The sequence below is a fragment of the Hetaerina americana genome, unplaced genomic scaffold (assembly GCF_022747635.1).
Source record: "Hetaerina americana unplaced genomic scaffold, ioHetAmer1.1.p SCAF_8, whole genome shotgun sequence".
Taxonomy (NCBI): Eukaryota; Metazoa; Arthropoda; class Insecta; order Odonata; family Calopterygidae; genus Hetaerina; species Hetaerina americana.
Window position 1 is genome coordinate 68,441,633 of NW_027287427.1, and position 24,300 is coordinate 68,465,932.

The 24,300-nt window shown below is 42.0% G+C and overlaps 1 protein-coding gene across 1 annotated transcript in view; it reads right to left on the minus strand.

Annotated features, from left to right (window-relative positions):
- Positions 1–20,796, minus strand: part of kibra (WW and C2 domain containing protein kibra) — a 75,622-nt gene extending 54,826 nt beyond the window's left edge. The window contains exon 1 of the mRNA XM_071596297.1: positions 20,613–20,796. Within this exon, the coding sequence (XP_071452398.1) occupies positions 20,613–20,740 (128 nt within the window). The 5' untranslated portion in view covers positions 20,741–20,796. The remainder of the gene's footprint in view (positions 1–20,612) is intronic.
- Positions 20,797–24,300: the final 3,504 nt, after the last annotated feature.

Consider the following 24,300-nt stretch of genomic DNA (forward strand, 5'->3'; position numbering starts at 1 on the left):
ATTTTCTCCAAGAACGCAACGATTATCTTACTCAATACCCACGAATGATGCATGCTGAATATGTCTATCGACATTCCAGTATCCTGTGGACCATAACTGTGCGGGACCAGTTTCCCTCAGTTTTAAGTTACATTTCAAATGGACGAATAGCTTGTGCAAATCTAAATCACATCAAGTTAGTTTTCGTATGCATTAACTGGTACAAGAGATGCATTGACGTTGGAACTAAATTCATAGACATACTGGTTAAGTTGAATAGCACTGCTGCGAAAAGTGCCATAGGTCGCCCACAATTAAATCAAATTCAATATAAATAACATTAAAAGATACAATATTATATATATATATATATATATATATATATATATATATATATATAAGTGATTTTTCGGGTACCAGATCTTTCTGGGAAACCTAACCGTCACAGGGAAAGGAACTGGCCCCCCTACCCTGATGTGTGAATTTCACACGCCGTCGGGCTTAGTACTGGGTGAACTCTACCGTCACCTACCAAACAGACCTTCGGGTTGATTACTGTGTTTATGGTTTATATATATATATATATATATATATATATATATATATATATATATATATATATATATATATATATATATATATATATAAGAAAAACATTACATTGTAGCAAGATGAAGACAACGAAGAAAATTCTAAATTTTTCCCAAAACCTTTTATTTGGTACAACCAGTTTCAACGCATAGGCGTCGTCCTCGGTGTATGACACCTCTGCATTGAAACTAGCCGTTCTAAATAAAAAGTCCGTGGAAAAGAACCAGTATTCTTCTTTCATCCAAAATGAACGTACACATAGTCAAGCCTGATTACCATCGACTGTAAGGTGAATACTCATAGTTAGGGGAGGCGACCGACAGCTGAGGTCATTTGCGCCGTTAGGGACGGACAGGAAAGTATGAAGAGTGGAGAGAAACCCGGCGTCAGCATTAGCCAACTCTCGTCGAAAGGCGCCAAGGGGTCCACAGTTTAACCTCCCTTCATACGGACGTCGTACTCACACGAAGTGATCTCCACAGAGCACTTCAAATAGGGATCTTTGTGGGAAGCCTGTACGTTAGCCACTCCACCATCCCGATCCCCCTGATTACAACATCAAGATCATTTGATATGGAAATGAGCCAATTTTTCAATACAAATCCTCTACATGTACGCAATGCTAGTAATCAAATACCAGTTCATACGTGCATTTGAATATAAATTTCTAAAAAAATCTCAAATCCTTTTGCGTTCAACATAACAATGAGTCAATAAATTAAAACTCAAAATTTCTACTTCTATTAAAACTTAACTAAATATTATAAATACCATTCCGAAGTGGGGGCCACTAAGGTATGTGTTTGATCATTAACTAAGCTCCATTATTTAGTATAAAATGCCGCCTGGGGGGGTAACAAGTTTCCAGACTATTGCGAAGTTCGTATTTTAAGATTCTATTTACAGTGTTTCGCGATGGCTTCATTGTTATTTGAGCTGAAGAGCCGTATTGAAATTGTAACCATATAAAAAAAGACTACGACGTTCTACGCCGACTGCCCTTACACCCAAACGCGACTTCTCAGGAGGGAAAAATTGAAATGAAATTCGTAGTTGTATAGATTAGACCGCAACACGTAGGGCATGCAACAGGTTGGCTCTCATATGAAACCGAGGGAGTATCCGAGAGAACTTGTGATACGAGAGCTATCCCGTTCCCTTCATTTTACGTCCATTAAAGGGCTATTATAATAAATTTATAACAATTACCCCAATGGCATTATTCATAACTGCAAGTTACGTTCAAATAAAAAAAATGGCAGAAGGAAAACAATTAAACGAGTCAGTTTAGTCTTCCGACAGAGAGAGAACCCCGACATTTTTACTTACATTACATATGAGTGAGCGCAATTTCATGCACTCGTTCTAGAGGGTAATTTTTCCATTACATAATTGAACACGAAATCAAGGCGTGCGGAGACTAAGATGAAAAAAGTATATGTCCCGATAGAAGTCCTTACAGGAGGCCATATCTTATCACACACGGTAGTGGCTATTAATATATAATCAATCCCAAGGCATCGGTCAAGGAAAGACGAGGGATATCTAATCACTTCAATCACAATGTTAGGAATGTCAAGATCCTCGCCACACACTATCATCAAACTTCACGCCCAGAGCAATGAATCACTCTTGATATAGAAACGTAAACATTTGCACAGAGAACGTCAAATTAAATCAACGTTTGCGTAATAAAAATTAGTCTCAGCAGGTTGAAGTGCTATCATAGATATTCTTCTGACACTTGTATCATATAACGAAACCAGAAAAGCGATCAATGAGGCCTGCCTGGGGGTAATTGCTTCTAAACTGAGGCATTACGAAACCAGATACTGCCAAGACATTCCGGCGTCATGTGCTCAAGTAAAGCACACTAACAACGACGCATGAGAAAGGAGATTACTTCCAACCTGTCACGAAGAACACATCTAAGATGAATTTACGAGCCTGTCTGAAAAACCTGGCTTAATTATACGGCTAGGAACATGAATGATAGGTGTTTTTTTCAATAGTTAAACCACGTTTACAATATGCAAGAGTAACGGTTCCCTCAGGGGGCGTGTTACGGAAGTATCTGCATTATCTCCGACAGATTTTTCAAATGTAACCATAACAAACGTATAGACGGGTATATACAGCAAGTATGAGAAGGCTATTGGAGACACTAAAACACACCCACACGAGCACAATAAGCGATATACGTAGAAACATTTAGGGAGGTATACTAAAGCACTTGTATTCGACGCAGACGGAATTGTTGAGACTGCATACAGGTAGAGCAGTTTATCAATAGATTACACAACCCGAATAAAATAAGAAAAAGTAAGAGCATAAATGGAATTTTAATCGAAACCTAATCACTATTTAGCATTTATTTAGTGTTCACTCTACATTACACCCACAGTTGCATTTTCAAAGGCTGGTGCCATGCACCCCATAATACGCGTTCGAGACCACCACCTATCGTGAACTATCAATCAGATAAGGATGTACGAGTAATTACAAACTGAAAAAATTGGATAGTAGATAGATACAATTTTAGATAACCTGAAGTTTTGGGAAATTAACCAAGAGTTCACAAAAAGATACAGAATTTAGAGCATAAAAAGAGGCCAAACGAGAAATCTCTGCACTACACTGAAGCACTTTTCACAGAAGGCGTGATACAATTATACAATGCGTTCATGGATGAATGCCTAATAAAATGGAATATATGGGGGGTCATCTTCATACATTACTTGTAACTCACATATTTATGACATACAGTATTTAAGGAAATTTCTGGAAATTACGCGATAGGAGCTTTCGAAGTCTCCAACAATACAGTGAGGGCACAAATGCGAGTATTTCATAATGCAAGGCTCATTCGCCAAGACTGGGAAGCCTACTGAGGAGAATCATTTAATGAAATTACCGCATTTGACGGAACTGACTTCACACTGGAATACCACATTACTGACCATCACGTATTCAGTAACAATGTGAATTCAAAGGCGGATTTAACGAATGAAAAAATAATGATAAATAGTTACGTATCTATGAATGAGCGAAATAAAATTAACACGTCGGGAAAATTAAATTACGGAAAGACGGTCTATGTCTCTATTCATTTATTGGCAGATACATGCCTGACAAAACTACGAACGTAGAACTAGAGACACAGCATGGAAACTGTTTAGAAAACATGAACCTATGCTAATCGCAAATGGCGAACATTTTCGAATAGCAAAATTCGCGCAGCTAATACGAGACGCTGAAACCCCATTAGTGAGCAACTCAAAATGTGTTTCGGACCTAACGGCCAAGAAGCGCCGACTTATCGCACAAGTGGTATGAGTCAACTTTCTCTGAACTCAAGGGTACGAGCGTTTAACCTATTCCCTTAATTAAATCGTGCCATTCTTTCATTACACCAGCCCCAAAATGACGCATTCGTGATGGCAAATTGCTGCTGCCCGGCCGCCTTCTTCCCTTTCCAGAAGTGCCGCGGGAAAGCTCCGTGGGAGAAAAACACGGGACCTGGGAGACCACTCGTACAAATACAATGACAGCAACTCCCGTGGCTAAAAACCACGGATTCCTCCTCGAACCTTTTTGTTTCTTTTCGCCCGTGGTGGCCACCCACACCTCGCGGCGCCAAGAGGTCGCATCCCGAATGCATAACGAGTCCCCCACCTAAGCACAGCAAGTTAGGCAAAACTCGACGGTGCCAGAGACAAGGAGGGAGGATGGCCAGTGGGGGAGGCACGGTCGTGAGCGATGTCACTGGCGGGGGAGGAGAAGGGGTGTGGCATCTGGCACGAGGGCGTGGTAGATCGGAGGGGAGGAGGCGGCGGGAAGATGCGTAGGAGTGCTGCCTCGCCGTGAGTGTCGCCACAACACCCGGTGGATAAGGGAGGAATTCGTTGGTCGGGAGGAGGAGGAGGGATTCGGAAGAGGAATACACTCACGCATATACACGGAGCCGACCCCCCTCCCCACGCCTACTCATTCCTTGACCCCCCCCCCCCAACAACCCTCCACCTCCCCCCAACAGTCGCTTCCCGACCTAGATCCGTGGGGACGTTCCTTCAATATCCGAGGCGTCCGCGATGACCCAGATTGGACCCATCTTCTCCGCCTCGTACGGGGGAGGGGAGGGGGGAAGTGAGACGCAGGGGGGAGAGAGAGGGAGTGTTGGGCGCCACTCCATTAGGCCCAGAGAAGCGATCATTCTCTTGCATTTTCGAACGTGGTTCACTCGACCGTGATGCCATTCCAGCGTTTATGGTGCTATATTTGGCGTCCGATTGGCTCTTCGCGGAGTCCGTTTCGCCTGCGTAGCGCCGCGGAACTAATATTTCACGGACGATCCACAATTACCAGCTAAATTTGAACCTCCCGGAACGTAAATTCGTTTGTCCTCCGCAATTCACCGTGCACTCCAAAATTCTTGAAATGATTCCCAGCGCTAAAAGGAAACATGTCAAACTAGTGTGAGCTGTTGCATAAGAGCAGGTTTAACTATAAACACGGTTATCGCCAGGGAAGCTTTGGGCTAGTAGATATAAACTATTTCCGTAAATTTCTTTACTGTTTGTCCGAGTTTTCTTGGGGTGTGCGGATTCTGATCGTTCTCAAAAGAGATGCGAGAAAATATATGTGCTAAAAATCTACATGCCAAAGCGTGTTAAAGAGAACACCGCAGGTATTGAGGCACACAGAGCATATAATTGCTCGACATAAGGAAAACGTACGCCCTCTTTCTCGGGGAAAACGTGGACACATTGTATATAAACCTAATTCACGAATCTTGTAGACACTTAGCACACACTATAGACAATTAGCCAACCGAAAATATTCACACCCATTTAACTGTCTGTAACATTTGGAGAATCAAGGATGATACCACACGTACAAGACGGTAATAATAGGCAGCATTATTATCATGCAGGAGCTAGAATTAACCAGAAAATTCACCTTCGGTTGACCTACCACGAGGGTAAACATGGAGATAGCTCTTTAGGGGTTTTCCTTACCACATAAATTACCTACTGCCGCGTTAGCCAATTCTTTTCCTGCAAAGACTTCGAAGTGCAGCATGAAGACGGATACGGTGACGCAAAATCAATACAACATTTGAAATTTATAATCGTAACTACACATTTGTAAAGCTTCGCAAATAGTGAAGCTTTATAAATGTGCGCATTATAGGCTTTCTTATAAATTCACAGAGCATCACTTAATAATCCCACTCCCATTCTCGTGCCACATTCCATTCACTTGGGTAGCTATGAAGAGACTGTTACGTTCTCATTCACCTCCTCGGATAAATTGAGCGATCCACTTTTTATGGCCTATGCAGACAAAAAAAGCCACGAGGGGCCACGTCTTTATTAAGGGAACTTAAGTCCGTTCGAAGCCGTCGATCTTAAGAAAGAGTTTCGTATTTTCATTATCTGACGTGTCCGGGAGTATAATATCCTCCTACGCCTATCCTTTCCACATTTGAGCTTTCAGAAATTTCGAAGATAGCACCACGCGTTAGACGGAAGTGCAGATCGTCAGAGTAAAATGGCAAACAATGGGATGACTAAATGATGTCGTTTATGAGGTAACTTGGCTTAGGCTGAACAGAGATCATCAGCGATCTCGACGAACAAGAATCTTCATCATTAATATTATCAAAGGTTTACGCGATTAAGCCGCAAGGTCTCAAAAGAATGCATTCCAGAGGTCGGCAAGGAAGGTGGTAAGTTAAGGAAACGTCAACAAATATGTTATCCCAACCTAAGACTAAACGCCATGTGTACCTTGTTGAATTTTTAAGGGTAGTGAAAGAACCGATTCCAAAAAAAAATACGCAGGCCAGGTCTGTCCGCTTTTGATGCAAAAAATGCAGAATTTCTTCTGTGTTAACTCCAGCAAGACTGTTCCACATCCTTTCGAGAACACCGATTCGATAAGGCTTGCGAATGACACTGGCCTTTTCTCATTCCGAGCAGGCAAGGAAAAACTTAATTCAGCATCAACGCAAATATTATCGTTAAAAAGGTACCCGGGGTAAACGAGGCAAATATCAAAAATATGAATGCTAACTATAAATTCGCAAATCTAAACAAATGTTTTCATTTGGCCTTAAAACGTTCTCCTTTGTTACCGAAACTTAAACGAACACCATTCACGCAAAATTCAAATGTTTTTTTTAAGATCGCAATTCCAAATCAGACATTTGGCCGACTAATGCAATACTTGGAACTTCTGGTTATAGCATTCGTCGGCAATAAAGAGAAAGAATATTTAACGAACTCCACACGCGATAAGTAATTCAGATAATGGATTTTTATTTTACCATGGGGAGCGAAATCAAATCCAAGCACTGGCGGTACTCTTTTGTCAATTAAGACGGGCGGCTTGAAACTTCCAAGTACTTCATATACTATTAAAGTTTATTACTACTTTCCATTTGTAACAAAATACCACCTCCCATTTACTCGTAAAACAATAAAAACTGACAATGATACGAGTGTCTGAGAAACGATATAACCTACTTACACTTCATTAAGTTCACAGAATTACTTTTCTTCGGTTCCCAACCCAATAATGAGCGATAAAACTTAAAAAAGACCGGTTGGTTTAAACGACGGATGATTTATGAATAAACACGAGGCGATTAACTCACCTGGACCATTTAATTTCTGGTCGCGTAAATGGCTCTCCTTGGGCAGCTCTAAAACGATTCCAGCCCCCCTAACGGGCAACACACGGATCAAATCGATTCCCATCCGTAATCGACTCGTCCGCCAAATTCACACACGACCGCGTCACTGCCAGACTCCAGGAACGCCTCGCCTGGAAGAATTCGCGATTCCAGTTCGATGATAAATCTGCACACAACACCCGAAAATAACGACCGCTATAACTGCTTCAGGAAAGCATAACTGGAATTATGATTAGTTTTGGAACTAAATGAAAATTAACCATCCTCGAAGGATCTCCTGAGGACACTAAATAGTTTTTTCGGCATTTCCTGCAGGGCATTGAGCATCTTTCGACAAAAATATCGACGTTTCGCTCTAATTTCGGAGACCGCCGTTAATTCCTGTCGGAAGTTCTCGGTAGGTAAAACGAAACGATGGGTTTTATGAAAATATACTTATTGCTGGGCATCTACGGCTATAACCAATAGCAATTGATGACTATTATTCCAGGAAGGGGACGAATTCGACGATAGTAGGAAGACTTCGTGCAAACGAACAATTAGTCATCCAAGATGTACGAGGGTGGTTTGAAAAGTTTCAGACCTAACAAAGATACAAGACATTTTGTCTGAAATTTCTGAGTCGGAAACTTTTCAAACCACCCAAGTACTACGCATGGGGATTTTGAAATTGCCTAATTGTGGACTCAAAACGGAAAAGTCAGAATTATATTAAAACACTCAACAGAAAATTAATTATTATCAATCAATCCAAACCAATTATAATTCGATCCATGAACTTTTCCCAGCATCTCGTACATAACATATAAACATAATATAGCAGGCTATAGAAGAATGAGAATGAAACGGAGATTAATTACAAAAACTTAAAGGAGTTACTGCAATCACGACGACGACTAAGTTCCTGCACATTAGGACAGCAATTGTTGAATGAACGTAATGAGAGATATCAATGAATTACCTTTCATTGTACATCGATATACTCCTTATTCACTCAAGTATTCTTTTCATACAAAATAGGTAAATGCCAAGTCCACGGATTGGGAAATAGGTGAAAGAGCTATAAAACGAATGTAATCACCACTCCTTTTTCCTCCCACCACACCAAGATAAAATGCCAGAAACTACATAAATACAATAGATCTGAGATGATATGCAGTCTCAGAGAGAAGTATTTCAAATAAAAATGGAGGAGAAAATCATTACCGAGTAGTTTAAAATATTTTATTGCATGATTTATATAGGCACACATGCGTACGAGTGTTTTTATATACGAGCTTATATATATATATATATATATATATATATATATATATATATATATATATATATATATATATATATATATATATTCATATGGAAACATGAACTAATAGTTGAGCATGCCTGGTACCCTACACTACTTCCCCGCCACAGCACTTCATGTGGCTTGCGGGTTTATATAAATGAGATGAGATAATATTTGATAATTTTTAATAACACAGCGGAAATATCACATAATACAACAAAATGGAATGTAAGTAAATAGCCATGGATTTAACAAAGTACTACAAGCAAACGCATTTAGGATTTTGAACGGAGTGAAATAGAGCTTGAAAAGTTCTCAAATTAATGGATAATAATAACATTTCCCACGAGCATTGAATTTTTTTAAAAAACTAAGTCAACTACATTTACCCTAGGTCGTGAGAAGATAGGCATCTCAATGACACAAAAGGAACACTATCTCCGGAAAACCTAAATAATTTAAAATTAAAATGAAATGTAAAATGTTTCAGGTAATCTTGCGGTGCACATGACGAGAAATATACACGAGACCATTCAGAGGGAAGTAACATGCCGGCTCCATTCATTAAATATGGGCATAACGATCGAGATCACATAATTGAGACGCTCAGATGTAGCTTCATTTGACGTAACCGATTGTTCCGCACGCCGTAGTGTGACATCGCTCGTCTTCTACAAACAGTTCGGATTCTGAGCGGCTCTGTGCGCTGACCCAAGCAGTGTACAATTGACTTCGTGGAAGAACATAACATGGATGAAGAAAAGAACAAAGCAGAGAAACTTTAACTGGAATCTCATGGAGAAACTTAGGCGGATCAGGTCAAACATTGATAGAGATCGTGCGATTACATCGCATAAGACGCTGATTTTCATCGAAAACATAATGACGGTACCTTAAAGTCATCGATGAAAATCATGCAAAACCCAACCTTAAAAAAAACATCTAAGGTCACGTAAATTATAGAAAGACGGAAGGCTTCGTAAGCCTTACACTAAACAAAATGCTCCTAAAACCAAGTGACCATCGCATACCCCGTGTTTTGACGGCGTAAAGCTTTACAAGTTGTTAAAATGTAAACATGAGACTGAGTGTAACTTTTCCAATTACAAAAAAGAATAAATTATTCCAAAAATGTTCCAAATGAGAATCGAACTAAATATTACCGAAATTAAAATAGGCACCGATGACAATTAATTTTGATCCCAAAAAGGAAATTCTTAAGGGGAATACCGAATACGTTCACAATTTAATTAATAATGTATTTCAAAATTTCCACGCCCTTGTCGTGAGTTTTACTGATTCATTGATCAATTTTTACCATACGGGAGAAAAATGTGACACGCTATGTTAAGTATTCATTCACTGCACCAGGATACACATGCCCAAGCCTTCTGGCGGAACTGATTTATTAAATTGCGTGAGAAATGCATCGGAAAAGAAATCAATGATGAAAAATGTTGGTACATCCAAGAACAACGTTTGAAAACATTCTGATGATGCAGGTTCGAGAAGCGGCTAATTTGGAGATTCCGATGAAGTACCAGGCAAAGAACACATTAAATTTCTTGTTATAGAACTCGATCAATGCCCGTGAATGTCACAATTTTTTCGCGATAACATCGTTGGAAATGTAAGCATGTATACTTACACCTTTTACTATTTATGCACCTCTGATCAGCCTAAGGTAAACAGTGGAAAGTGCATGACTAAGGATGAGCTGTGTAATTGTATGCGCGATTGAATTACTTAGTGGCGGGCTCTAGAAGTAGTGTGGTTAGGACCAACGGGTGGGTGTTTGCGAAATAACTGCCATTTGACCACTGAGAGGTCATCAAGGAGCTAGAAAAACTAACTCTCGCCGAGAATCTCGAGGAAATATTACATCAATTTTCATAGATACATCTCGTATCCTTAATGCCTTCCCCTTTCGGAGTAGGCAAAGCCGAAAAAGCCTCATTTTCAATAATTATGCTGACGTAGTGCGTAAGTAATATGCATTTCCATGAATTAAATTACCCGTTCGGACAGCAAAAAAATATAATTTCTCCGTTAGTTCCCAACATTTAACTACATGCCTGGGTAAGTGGTAGTTCAGCCAGTAGAACGTTATTCTGCAAACCTGAGTTCGATTCCTGGGTTCGATTCCTAGAGACTTATCGGGGATCGAGATGGGGCGGCGGCTGATATGTATCAGTGATATCCCAATCCCTACTTGTGTCTTTGCGGAGGGAACTTCCGAGTGAGTAAGCCATCCGACTGATGGGACGTTAAACTGTGGACCCCTTGGCGCCTTTCATTAAGAGTAAGCTAATGTCGACGCCGGGTTTCTCTCCCCCTTCATCCTTTCCTGTCCAACCCTAATGGCGCAAAATGACCTCACCTGTCGGTCGCCTCCCCTAAATTTTACTATTAGAGAGACATCTGGGCATCCTCAGCTACACCAAAGCTGTGTGACTTTTCAGTAACTAGATCTTTCTGGAAAACCAGAGGCGGCACAGGGAAAGGAGCATGATCAGCTGCCCTGATGTATGAATTTCACACGCCAATCGGGGGCTTAGTACTTCGATTAGGTCTATCCTCGCCAATCAAACCAACCTTAGGGTTGACATCTGAGGCGCATGCGGGTCGTGGGATCAACCCCTATCACACATACAAACGGTGGCTATCTGGGCATTGCAGATAAATTTTGAAAGAAGATAAAAACAAACTTCATTATTTTAACAATTATATTGGCAGAGTTATCCTAGCAGAAAATCGGTGAAATCATGCATTAACAATTATATTGGCAGAGTTATCCTAGCAGAAAATCGGTGAAATCATGCATTCTTCTGTGAGCTCAGCAGATGCTCTAACGCAAATGTTGACTCTCGCCAAACGCTATAAATCAAAAAAGGTACCAGTTCATTAAAATCAAAAAGTGAGAGCCACCATCAAATCTCAACTCTACAGAATTAAACAACCTTGATCGCGAGGACGGCAAAATTGCTTGGGAACTGACAACGGGTAACACCCATCAGAGGGCGGATATATTTTCTCCGGGGTTGACCGACTAACAAACGTGGGAGACAATTCGCTCAAAAAACAACCCAAAGGATCACAACGGGACGGGAGAGGACGAGATCATTTCACAACGGGTCACGCCTTAAATGGAATTTCCCAATATTCTTCTTGCAGACGTGCCGACTCCTTCTGCACATAGCTTGGGCCCATCCCACCAACTCTTTCCAACACCTGCAATAAAACACGTCTACCACTGGAAGCACGCGGTGTCTAACTAGTCCCCTTCTGACCATTTAAGTTTCCGATGTCTCTCTCCCGTTCGTCTTAATCCTACGGAACTACAAAGGGAGAAAACCAGATGCGCGCGAATGAAAAATCTATCAAAATATAAAAAAAAGTCCCAATTCCATCTTTCCCCTACTCCATCACTTTACGAAACTTGGAAAAACGAACCCCGATCAAGCGGAACTGTCCGCAAAAGTCGCGAGACGGAATGCGACGCAGGTCCCCGCAGGATGGGGGAGGACCAGGGCGCGAGGTCGCGAAGCCAATCCATCTGTCTGCTCCCCCAACACACGCGGGGGTCACACGCGAGAGAAACCATCGTAGAGAGACGCAAGCACAGATGCGGGGAGGAGGGTTTACTCGGCCCGTTTCGAGTGAGAGAGAGAGAAACAAAGGCAGGCGGGGGTTGGAGGGAGAGGAAGACCCCACCGGCCCGACATCACCAGCCCTCCCTCCGTCCTTGGAACAAAACACTCTCCGGAGAGGTTCAACCATGCCGCCTCCGGTTCCCCCATCCCACGGACGATGCCAGGAATTCATCCCGCCTCCTCGACCTTCGAAAGAGTCGCCCCGACGGTAGCCTAGTGACGGCGGACGGCCACGTATAAGCGCCCCCAACCTCCTCTCCCCTCACACACACCGCCCCTCCCACCTCTGAATTGCCCCTCCCCCCTTCCTGGGGGGTCAACTCTTGCGAGGGAGCTTTCCGCCCCTTTCCCCCCCCCCGTCCTCTCCACCTCTGCTTGTGTATGAAAGGACAGGAGGGAGGCGCGGCGGGAGAGGGAGGAAGTGATTTGGCCGCTACGCTACGGAGCGAGAGAGAGAGAGTTCGCGAATGAATAGGGACGGGCGGCGAGATTGCGTGGGGGCGCTCGCATCTGGCAACAGGGCCCGACATATCTCGGAATCCTTTAACTCCTTCTCAGCGGCCCTCCCTCCCGCCTCCACTCGCAACCGAAGACCCCCGAAACCCACGCCCCCACCCCCTCTCACACACCCCAAAGCCTAAAGCGTTTGTGTGGAGGGGGAGGGAGGGAGGCTTTGTTGGAGGAGACGGTGCAGGGAACAGGGTCCACCGGGAAGGAATGCGGTGCTAAAAGATAGTTATGCCCTCCCTTCACTCACCCCTCCCCGCCCGAACCGCGCCATCCGCCCACCAGCCTTCCACAAGGCTTTACCCCTCCATCCTCTCCCCCCCCCACAGCCTCTCTGAAACACTCTTCCCCTCCGTGACCATCCATCAGAGAAACACGATCCGAATTTCCATCGTTTTATCGCTTTGCGCGCGACGATAATGCCACGAGGAGGACTTAAAAAAAAGAACTTTCCGCTTCGACGACTAAATATTTACATTCGCGATGCTTCGACGCCGCTTGCTGCTAGCTTCACCCTTCCGACCGCGATGGCTGAGCGTGAGCGGCCGAGGGATGAGGAAACTGGCTACCGCCAAATCGTCAAGTGGACCACCGCCAGGGCTACGGGTTTCGGACATACGCTACCGTTCGCCTTCCCCCCATTCGTATTGCACGCCGAATAAACAACACCGAGCCGTCGCGCGCCATTACTACGTCCGCTACGCGATCGGTTAAATACCCGAACATCACCGAGACACCACCACCGTTCAGAAGAACGACCGAGGCCGGGGAATCGCGGTGAAGGACCCGTGAAAACTCCCGATGGAAAACATTACCGTTCCGACCTCAAAGCGATGGTGGGAGAAGATGGAAGGAGGGAGGGGGAAAGACGTTTGCTCATTTCGGTAGCCAGAATCTATCTTGGGCTGAGTTTTCAGGCCGCCTTCCTTCAAGCCCGGCCGACACATGCTCAAAAACCCGATTCTATATACCTCCACCGACACGAAATATATTTTCATTTTCAATTTCTCCTCCCGTCCTTCCCCCCTCCCCCGCCCCGCGCTCTACCTTCTGCCCCTCCTCTTCCCGGGGGGGGGGAAAGGAAGGGGGAAGAAAGATGCGGGGGGAGAGGGGAGCCCAGAACAGCGGCGGCGGCTGCATTCCACAAGCATTCCTTAGCGGAACCGCCCGCCCGCCCCTCACACTGACTCGGACGGGAGGGGAAAGGAATTGGGGAGGAGGAGGTGAGTACGTTCATTGGTAAGAAGCGGGGAGAGGAGGGCAGAAGGGAGGGGAGCAACAGAAAGAAAGGACGGGAAGGAGTAGGGCCACGGGGTGGGAAAAAAAGGACGAGGAGCGTCGTGGCCGGGAAAGTACGACGGCGATTGCGGGATGGTTCCTGACACCCCTTGCATTCCGTCCTATCCTCGGGACGGTGAGAGAGCAACGAAGTCTCCATCCATCCAACTCTATATGAATACTCTTCCAATTCAAACGGGAGCGGCGGCGAGGAAATAAATTCCCCCTGCGAACCATTCTAAAGAGAACAGCCGCGTCATACGCACAGAAGCAAGAAGGGACCCGGGAGAACGGCCAACAAGTATCTGTTCGTTTTCAAAAAGCACAACAATAAGCGTAAATATCAATGGGGTCAATTTTACAGCGGATAGCCTTGGAGATCCCGTTTTAGCAAAATCGCATGCTATCATTGGTGGTAAACAGAATCGCTATTTTAAGCCCGCGGCATACTTGCAAATGTGCCCCCATTCAATAAAAATTCCGCATGCTATACATATATAACTGTGGCGGCCTTTGAAAAGATAACATCAAAATAAAAATCATTTGAAATTGGGGAGAAATAAGACCACTCCTACGTCAACGAAGAATATACTTCACAACCAACATTAGCCACCTGGGTCCCCTTACTTCTTTGGCTATTGTCTAAGTCATACTCGCTCTATTAACTGTGAATGCTAACATGGGAAGACTTGCTTGGACTCCTTTGCTTCAAGATGACGCCTGCGATAGTCCCCTGAGCAAAAAAACGGGCGTAAAAAAATGTCTCGCGGCATTCCATACATTTTAACGACGTTTGTAGGACTTACAGTGATGTTGAGTCTATTCCGTAATGAACCTGAAAGCGTGTTTCTGTCACTAATAAAGAGAGGGATTAGTTCTTGGATATAAGAATGAAATATAATTATTAGAGTGAAAGGAATTAGACGGCATATATGATAGTAACTAGACCTTTGTCAAATCTTAAACAAAATCAGTCGTCCATAATGTACCCGTCCGAAAAAAAGTGGAACAGATATCCAGGACCAGAGAAATAGGAAATGACCGCGTCGCTCACATTGGGCCAATTGTTTAGTGTTTCAGATCAGTAAGTGAAATAGAAAACTTCCGAGGGAAGAAATTTCAGCTTCATTAAATGGTAAACCAAAGTTATTTTTTTCTTATTAACAAATTTCAACACCATAGCCTGAGATGTTAGAAAATGAATACTGCCCATTGGGCATTCGGCCGAAGCATGGAAGGAATTGGTTGCATATTTAAATTATTCGCTCAAACGTAGTAATTCTAGATTACATAAATGGTTCAGCAATACGATACGTTTCTCAGTAAAGTAAAAATCTCTCACAAAAAGAGATTTGCTAAGAAGTCATTGTCCATATTTACTAACGTCTCTAGAAATGACTTCAGCACTGAAAATTAAGACGTTTATCGACGAATGCTAACAGTAAAATTTTAAAGTGCCAATGATGGGAAGTCACGTCCTAAAACTTATGCTCTGAAATCGTATCCCATGTGATCCTATGGATATCTAGACGTGATAAACGAGATTTCAATGAATCCCTGCCAAAGTTCACGAATTATGAAACATTCGATACATAATGAACGAATCATCACCGTCCATACTGCGGTAGCTTGCGTTCGAAAGTGGAATCCCGGTGCTTGGAAACGAGCACTGCGCGAATCCGTCAATTACCACATTCAACTTGAATCAATGGGAAGGGACAACGCCGGGGTAGCGGCACCATCGCAGGCCGCCAAAGCAAGGAAGAACTTAGGCCCGCCCGGATTCCTCTTAACCGGAAACGGAAAGGCGACGCTCGAACCGCCACCGTCGACCAATATCATTCCCCCAAAGGTGGAGATAAACAACTACAGTTATTTTTTAAATAGTCCAGTGGTAGAACGTTGGACGACTGACCGCAGAGCCGAGGTTCGATTCCCGGGCCAGCCTGTCTAGGCACCTTCAGCTCCACCCAAGCTATGTGATTTTTCGGGTACCAGATCTTACTGGTAAACCATAACCGGCACAGGAAAAGGAACTAGCCCCCCTACCCTGATACGTGAATTTCACACGCCGTCGGGATTAGTACTGGGTACTCTTCCATCACCTACCAAATCGGCCTTTGGGTTGATTACTTTGTAAATAGTCACATATATATAAAAAAATATAATATATATATATATATATATATACACATATAAATAAAACACGTATTCCAACTTTTCGGTAGCCAGACCACCGAAATGTGAATATATATACACGCACACACACATTATATATGCATACATATATACATACACAATTATATATATATATATATATATATATATATATATATATATATATATATATATATATATATATATATATATACATTCAAACACGAAATCCCGCCAAACGGCGAATAAATACTCATATATACAGAAACAGATATATATATATATATTCCGCAATGGTTGCAAGTGGTTAATACGCCACATCGTAAGAATTCCCTGGATGGAAGAGAGCCTGATCTCCGAAACACACCACGCAGCGGTTGCCCCCCACCCCTATGGCCAGACCCCCCCTCACACTTACAATTCCCCCGCCGCACCGCAAACCCCCACCCATCCCTCCCCCTGTCAGTCCGCACCCACCCTCCTGCATCATCGCGGACCTTGTGCGTGCCAGGCGGTATGAGGGAAGCCGAGGGATAGAGCAGTGGAGGGAGAAGAGGTACGAGGTAGGGGATTGAGGGGGAGGGATCGGAGCAGGTTGAGGAGTATGAGAGGGGGGCAGGGAAGGAGAGGGGGAACCAAGGCGGGAGGAAAGCTTCTGCTCTCGGCTGCCAAATACTTGTGGAAGGGAAGAGCATTGGTATGCGATACGTGGGCGAAAATACACTCTACGCCTCCCCCGACCAGTCGAGCGGGGAGTAATAGTGGCGTAGGGTGAATTGAGGGTGGGGGTAGAGGGCGGAGTAAAAACCTAGGCAAACGCGAAATAGGGAAAATGGGCGGGTTGGAAAAGGCAGAAGGGGTTGCAGGGGGGAAGGGAGAAGGCAAGGCGGGCGCCAAACAGATTTTAAGGCCTCTTTTTATTTCAAATCCCGCTTTTAAAATGGACTTGGAAGAGTCTCGGGTCGGATGAGAGCAATTGAACAGCGATATCACGGAGCGATCCGTGGAAGCAATGGACGCACAATGCGATCATTTAAATAAAAAACTAGTAAATACCACCACTCACAGCAACATTTCTTGCGACATCGCGCAGCATTTCTTTACCCAATTAATAACTCAAAGATTTGATCTTTAAATTGGTCCTAGCAATCGGTATACGCATCATAATCGGTGGGTCAAACATAAGTGGAGAAAAATATGTCATGGCAAGTCCTTCTCGATTAAAATAAACGATAAAATAGAAAAATCCGACCACGAAACACCGAGTCTTTTCCAAATGTACTTTACTTGACGAGTCGAAAATCAAAAGTGACAGACCCATTGAGCTGAGCGAAACATTACATCCACTCATTTCTACCCATAACTGTCGTTTAAAAATTACGAAAGCATATTAGGACTCACATCCGTCGACTTGAAATGCATAAAAAGTAATCCACAGAAACGCATGAAACATAAACATTGAAAGAAATTCGATACTTTAGGCGAGATGTAGCAAATTATTACACCACCGCTAAAGATCTAGCTGTAATTTATCATTGGCATATGGCAAATTCCATACACAGATGGCTAGAACACTTATACAATAACTTATATTTGAAATATGAACGGGATATTAGCACTACCTTAAAATGAACACATTGATAATACGTACTTGATGAACATCACAATTTGCTTTACGTGCATCCCCTATTTTCCAACTAGTGCACCATCTTGGTGCGGCAACGTGAAAACTTTGGAAACAAAAAAATTTGAGATCTAACCAGCAGATCACACATGAAAATTATGTGGCATAATATCACACTTCAAGGCATAAAATTGGGCTAACAAATGATTGAGCCATGAGGCAAACTTCCATGCTGAAGGCATTATTTGCAAAAGACGCTTTCGAATTCACCGGCTAGGCCCAACCGGCGCGGCCACCACAAGCTGCGATCGCTGAACAAAAACCGCTGTATGAACAACATAACTAGATAACACATGGGGCGTTTATAATGTCGGGAGAATTAAGAACATTCCTGTAAAAAACACTTACTCGTGAGAACAGAACACTATTGTCTAAAGAATTCGCGAGAAGAGTACTTTGCCATTAATTACTCCGTTGGGATCGAGTCTGTATAGTGGATCGATAGTCAATTGCGAGTATAACTCACAATACACGGAATGTAAAACTAGTTCTATGTGCTCACTCTCCCGTGGTTCCTTTGCCATTTTCCTCCACTTTGACAATTGTGTTGCCCACGTGAGGGGCTCTGAGATAGAGCAGTGCTAAGAAATTAGTAAATACTAGCTCCAGTCGCTCCAGATTACCATCGAATACATTTCTGCGTTCACACTAAATTAAATAAGACCATTTAGGCGGACTTTCATCCTTTATGGCGTCATTCCAGAAATATGGTCGTGTTTAATCCATTTAAGACTAACTTTATTAGTTTAAATTAAGCAATTTTCCTAAATACATGAGAAATTGAAAGGAATAAAACTCACAGGTGTTCTTTCTATATGGTTGCCTCAAAAATTAATGTATTCCGGTACAAGGAACCTGGTGGTTTTTCATAAACGATCAATGGGGAGATTATGCATTTGTGATTCAATTTAATTTTCATTCACGATATTTTTAAGCGTATAAACTCACTCCGGATGAATACATGACAGATCGTAAAACAAAGAGAACAAGAAAAGAGTCATTACCGCATTCACATAATAAATACGAGTTTTCCGGCTACTTAAAAAAAAGCAATTTTGCGCGCCATCGCTGAAGATAATTTAGGCATCTGAACGGCATTTAAAACATCAAATCAAAATTAATTCGACTTCATTTCTCGGAGTCGTGAGGGAATCATGCCAGAAGACCCCCGGAGAAAATATTACATGCATTAAGTTAGCCCGGCTCCATGAAACTGAGCCCTGGCTCAAAATAATTCAAAGGGACTGAAAATCCTTTTGATCAACCTCAACAAATCCCCTTCTATGTTACGCTTACCCCGCAAACCTACGGCAAGTAAAGTGCTTCCCACTGCAAACCTATTTTTGCAAAACCTAAGGCAACTGTGGAGCGTATTTCACCCCTTGCATTCCTGGCACGGAGCTTAACTTCCGACTTCATCATTACGAAAAATGTTCCAAAGAAAACTTGAATAATCATTGTGAAAAAAGTTACAAAAAGACACTACGAACTTCGACGCTTTTACACAACGGAGAAATTAGAATCAATTCTATCGCTACAAAATATTACGCAATTATGAAACCACAATAAATACATTCTGCACGACTTATTTCATGTTATTTTAGGCCTACGTATGACCTAGGTTCCTCGCCAAAAACATGCCACAAATTCAGACGGTACAAATTAAGTAGAGATGCGAAAATGATCAATGACCGGCACTCTTCAGTCAACTCAAAAGATCCCAGTACTGCGTGATCGAGTCTAATAAAAATTTTCCCACAGCTTCTTCTCGGCAGCTGAAAATATTGAACCTTACCATTCAATAACATCGAGTCAATTTTGGGTATACAATCAAATCGTCACATTAGGGAGAGTGCATGCAAGAAACTCAACATAGAAATCGCAGTTTTCCATCGGGAAGTGGAACATAACATTCTGTTAATGACCGCAACTTGGCGGCAAGCCATGTAAAATTAAAAATGCTGGCATCTCATCAACTGAAAATGTTAACGTTATCACATTGTGTTGGTACATTCACCAAATAATACTTTTTCTCGTAGAAACTTAAAACGGTTTTCAAAACAAAATGGGGCTTCAAGATACCGCTCAACTTCAAGATTGATAGGATAAATTCCTGTTCTGCAAAATAACGCAGGGCTATTAGTTTATACAGAACAAATGCGTTTAAAAAACCTCCTATTTAAATTTCATCAACACCACTCGCCTCAAGCTGAAACGGAATTGAAACTATTCAGCGATGGTTAAAAAATGTCGAAGCCAAAAGAGTAAAAATTACTAATACCCCTCAAGATATAATGAATAATTAACACTAACAGGAATGGAACTTTTTAAATGTATCATAAATCTACGACAAGATAAACCATCGAATTTTCCTACGACACTGTCACAAACACTTATCCGAAATTCCGCCTTAATAATTCTATTTCACCCGAAACTTGGCAATAATATAAAATAAGATCACCCGTGTGGAAACTGTACTCCACTGCTACAGATCATCTCAGGGTACATGTGGCGTGTTTTCCTGAAGATGGCAGCACTCAGGCTCAACATCCCGAACCAAATTCGTTTTAAGTTTTTGTAAATTACGATTTATTTACGATCCAAATGATGAAAAAACATTCTGTGAATGAAAACCTACAGCCAAAATATGTCACATCAAATCTACGACAATGTTAATACATAACATAAACTAAAAAATGCGGAAACATCTCAGGAATTCAGCGCTTTGACGTGGGGTTCCGTAAGGTAAAGTCTGCTAAGTTGCGTTCTTCCTACCTGTCCCGCGGGTCAATCCATGTTGTTTTCTTGTTGTTATGATCAATGAAGTATATTTTTCCATCGTAGTCTCGTCCAATATCCCAACCTTCAGGCAGAGGTATCTCTCCATTTCTTCTCCTTGGCATATTTCACCACTTAAATCCATTCAAGAGGGTAGCAACTGGATCACACTCACACAGCTATTCCGCCATGTTGAATACCTCATTACAATGAACGAGTGACGTCACCTATGCCTTGCGCTGGCCGACCAATCGCAGGTTAGATTCCTCGGGAAAGGAATGTGAGCATATTAACATAACAACCGAGGAGAAGTAACAGAATGGCTAGATGATTCCAAACAAACCAGCGTTAATATTTAATACAGATATCAAATTATTATTTCAGTTCAATTCTGAAAATCATATTTTCATTGAAAATATCATTATGCGATGTTATAACCGATATGCGCTTCCAATATATTCGCTTAAAAGTGTAATATATTTTTTAGCGCTAGAAATTAAATTCATATGGTGTGACCGGAAAAAATATATACCAATAAAGGTGTGCGTCCTTTCCTTAAAAGCGAATTTGTTTGTTAAGTTTGTTTATTTATGGCGGGGTGCTATCAAATTAAACCAATTCCAATTTTCAACGCGCGGCCACGGCGAACCTCCGCCATCTTCCGGCTTTTCATTGAACTACTAGGAAAAATACGCGACGTCGTGGCAAACGCCTTGGTATGCAACACAAAAGTTGAGTGCCGCTGAAGTTGTAATACATTGTAATGTTTAGTGTAAACTCCCGTCAAAGCCTTGCAATAGCTGGTCATGTTTCGTTACCAAATTAAACACGCTTTTAAATTGGTAATTCAATATAACCGATTACTGTTTTCAAATAATTGGGAATCGAGAACAGTTAATAAATCTACGACATTAATGTCGTAAAAGTCCTATTCTAATGTCAAGATTTTAAAACTGTATCAGCACACAAGGCGTAGTTCAACGGTATTTAATTCGTCGCAAAATACACAGATTAACATGGTATTTGGTTTGGTCGTCAAGAAATATTTTATTGAAGATTATTGAGGGTGTAATTAAAAGAGGTGATAATTCATAAATTCGCAGGCTTTTTAAGTGTTCTAGCACTGTTCACAAAATGGGTTATTAAGTTTATTCATACATACCCTCACGAGGAGTAACTAATTGATAATCTTATTAAAAAATATTTTTTACGCTCACGCACACACACATACATATATAACTACGTTAGGGTTTAGGAGATTTTAAGGGCTAATTCGTTGCATTTATGACGAAGGAATTTTATCCGTTAGACTTAGTCCGATGAGCATTAGTACCTTTTCCAATTAAGGGAAAGGCTGCCATATGTGAGGACTACAGAGCAATAAGTTTGATTTTGCACCCAGCTAAAGTGATTCTCAGGATCATCAATAACAGAATGGATAGCAGGTTAATTTGAGTTCAGGGAGGGTAGAGGCACTTGCGGTGCTATAGCAGTAATAAAGTCAATAATAGAGAACATGGAATACAATCAGGATTTATTTGTCTTTGAAATAGATTTCGAACGGACGTTTTCTCAAGTGAATTGAATAGTATCAATGAATATTTTTCAGAAAATAGGGGTAGATCGGAGGGATAGCAGACTAGTCTACAAAATGTACACGTCACAGACTGCTTAGATGAGAGCTAGCATGGAGAGTCCGGATGGACAGTGTTCGGGAGAGGGGTGAGACAGGAGTGCCCATTATCCCCGTGCTTTCCAATGTACATGCGGAGGAAATTGCACAAGAGGCATGGGAAGAACTGGAGATCGGATTTGAACATGCGTATGAAGTAGGGGGAATTGAAGAAAGTATGTTTCAGCGTAGGGTGTACAATTGTGTTCCCTAAAAAGAGGCTAATAAATGTATGGGTGAAAAGTAAACAACACATTACCTAATGAAAATGCAAATTAAATATAAGAAAAAATCCCAGGCTGAAGGATTCAATTATCGTAACACGATTTTGATGCATTTTTATTCATTCAAAAATGTGTATAATACAAAAAAACAAAATGTAGAGAAAACAATGCTGTCATCAACTTACACCAAGAAATGCCCTCCCTAAATGTTCAAGGAGCGCGGCGGCAAATAACCAGGAGACACACAAGGGACACGTTGGGCGCATTAGACAGGGTCACTCTTCACTCAAAATTCTTCGTCGCATGTCTTGCTTAACCCTTAAGTAGAACCGCGGGGGTGCTATTTACCCCCACAGTCTCATTTGATTTCAATTCCCTTAATACAATTCCATCGCAATCACATCGTATCGTAATGAAGCATGTCTGGAACCAAGCTATCGCAATTTACGCCATTTTATCTTTCTTTGGCTTAGCTGTCCGGCCTAATATCATCAGCAAGATCCTCTATGAATTCTTACCCTCTCCCTTGAATCTTTCCTGGCACACTTAAAATTTTCCTATCGTATTTTTAAGTGCGCACGGATTTTCCATTCTTAATTCCTGATGGCGTTTTCACCTCTGTGTACACCCTTCGTTAACATAAACATGTAAACATCCCCTGTCCTTGCATTGAGTCTTCCACCACGATTCTTTCCCCAATTCGTTTATGTGTATTATTTTTAACTCTTTTTACTTGATTCTACATATCTCCTTTATATTCCTCAATTTCCTTCTCTCGTCTCTCTTCCTAATCATCTTGTCTATAATTAATGGTTTATTTGCCCTTTTCCTATTTAACGGCCCTGTTCCTATGGTTATAGTTCATATATGTATAGGCCTACTGACTCCAATATGTCCACAATTTAACGGTCCCATCTTATGGACGATGAAGTCCACTCGTGGTGCTCTCCACATAGCACCCAAAAAGGGATCGCTAAGTACAAAAATAATCTCCCAATGTCAGTATTCCAACCTGGGCCTTCTCTAGGGGGCGAGAAGTCGGTGCAATAGCCACTGCACCAACCCGAGCACATAATTAAAATACTCCTTGCGTATGGAATGAATATTAAAGGTATTGACCCCTATGGATGTCGATTCGTGTTCAGACTTCCGCGGGAGTTCATTTTCCATGCTTCGTTCTTCTTTTTTATAATTAAAAGAGCTTTGAGTAAAGGAGAAAAATTCCATCCTAATCTTTTTGTCTAAAATATTACTTCTGAAGGCGAAAAAAATGTTTCAAGAGCCCTGGATGCGACAAAAGGAAATTTTATCAAGCCTATAAAAATTGCAATTGGATAAATAGACCTATGAAATGCTTATCGACTGTCATCCACGAGGAGTACGAGCTAAGGTAAAGCAGTAAAGAGATTTCCTCAAACAGCGTCGCTTAATCCCCTAAAACCCCATATGGAGTGACCAGTCACATAATATAATGAATTTTTGCCATAAAACCAAGGCGGAAAGTTTTCTCAACGTGATATTTACGAAAATGAGAGGGAGATATCTGCTTCCCTTCACCTTCGGTACATTTCGCGCCCGATTATGGCTCGAAATAACGGAAACGTACCTGCTTGCTCTATGGTTAAGTTTATTAATTTATTGCACCAAACAAAAAAAAATAAGGTACATGTAGTGGCAACCACAGGTATTGCTTAGCGTCTTGCAAAATTAGAATGAGATGAGAATCAATCATAAGAAAACAAAGGTCATGAGTTTTTCAAGAAAAATTGAGGCTAAGATAAATATTAAA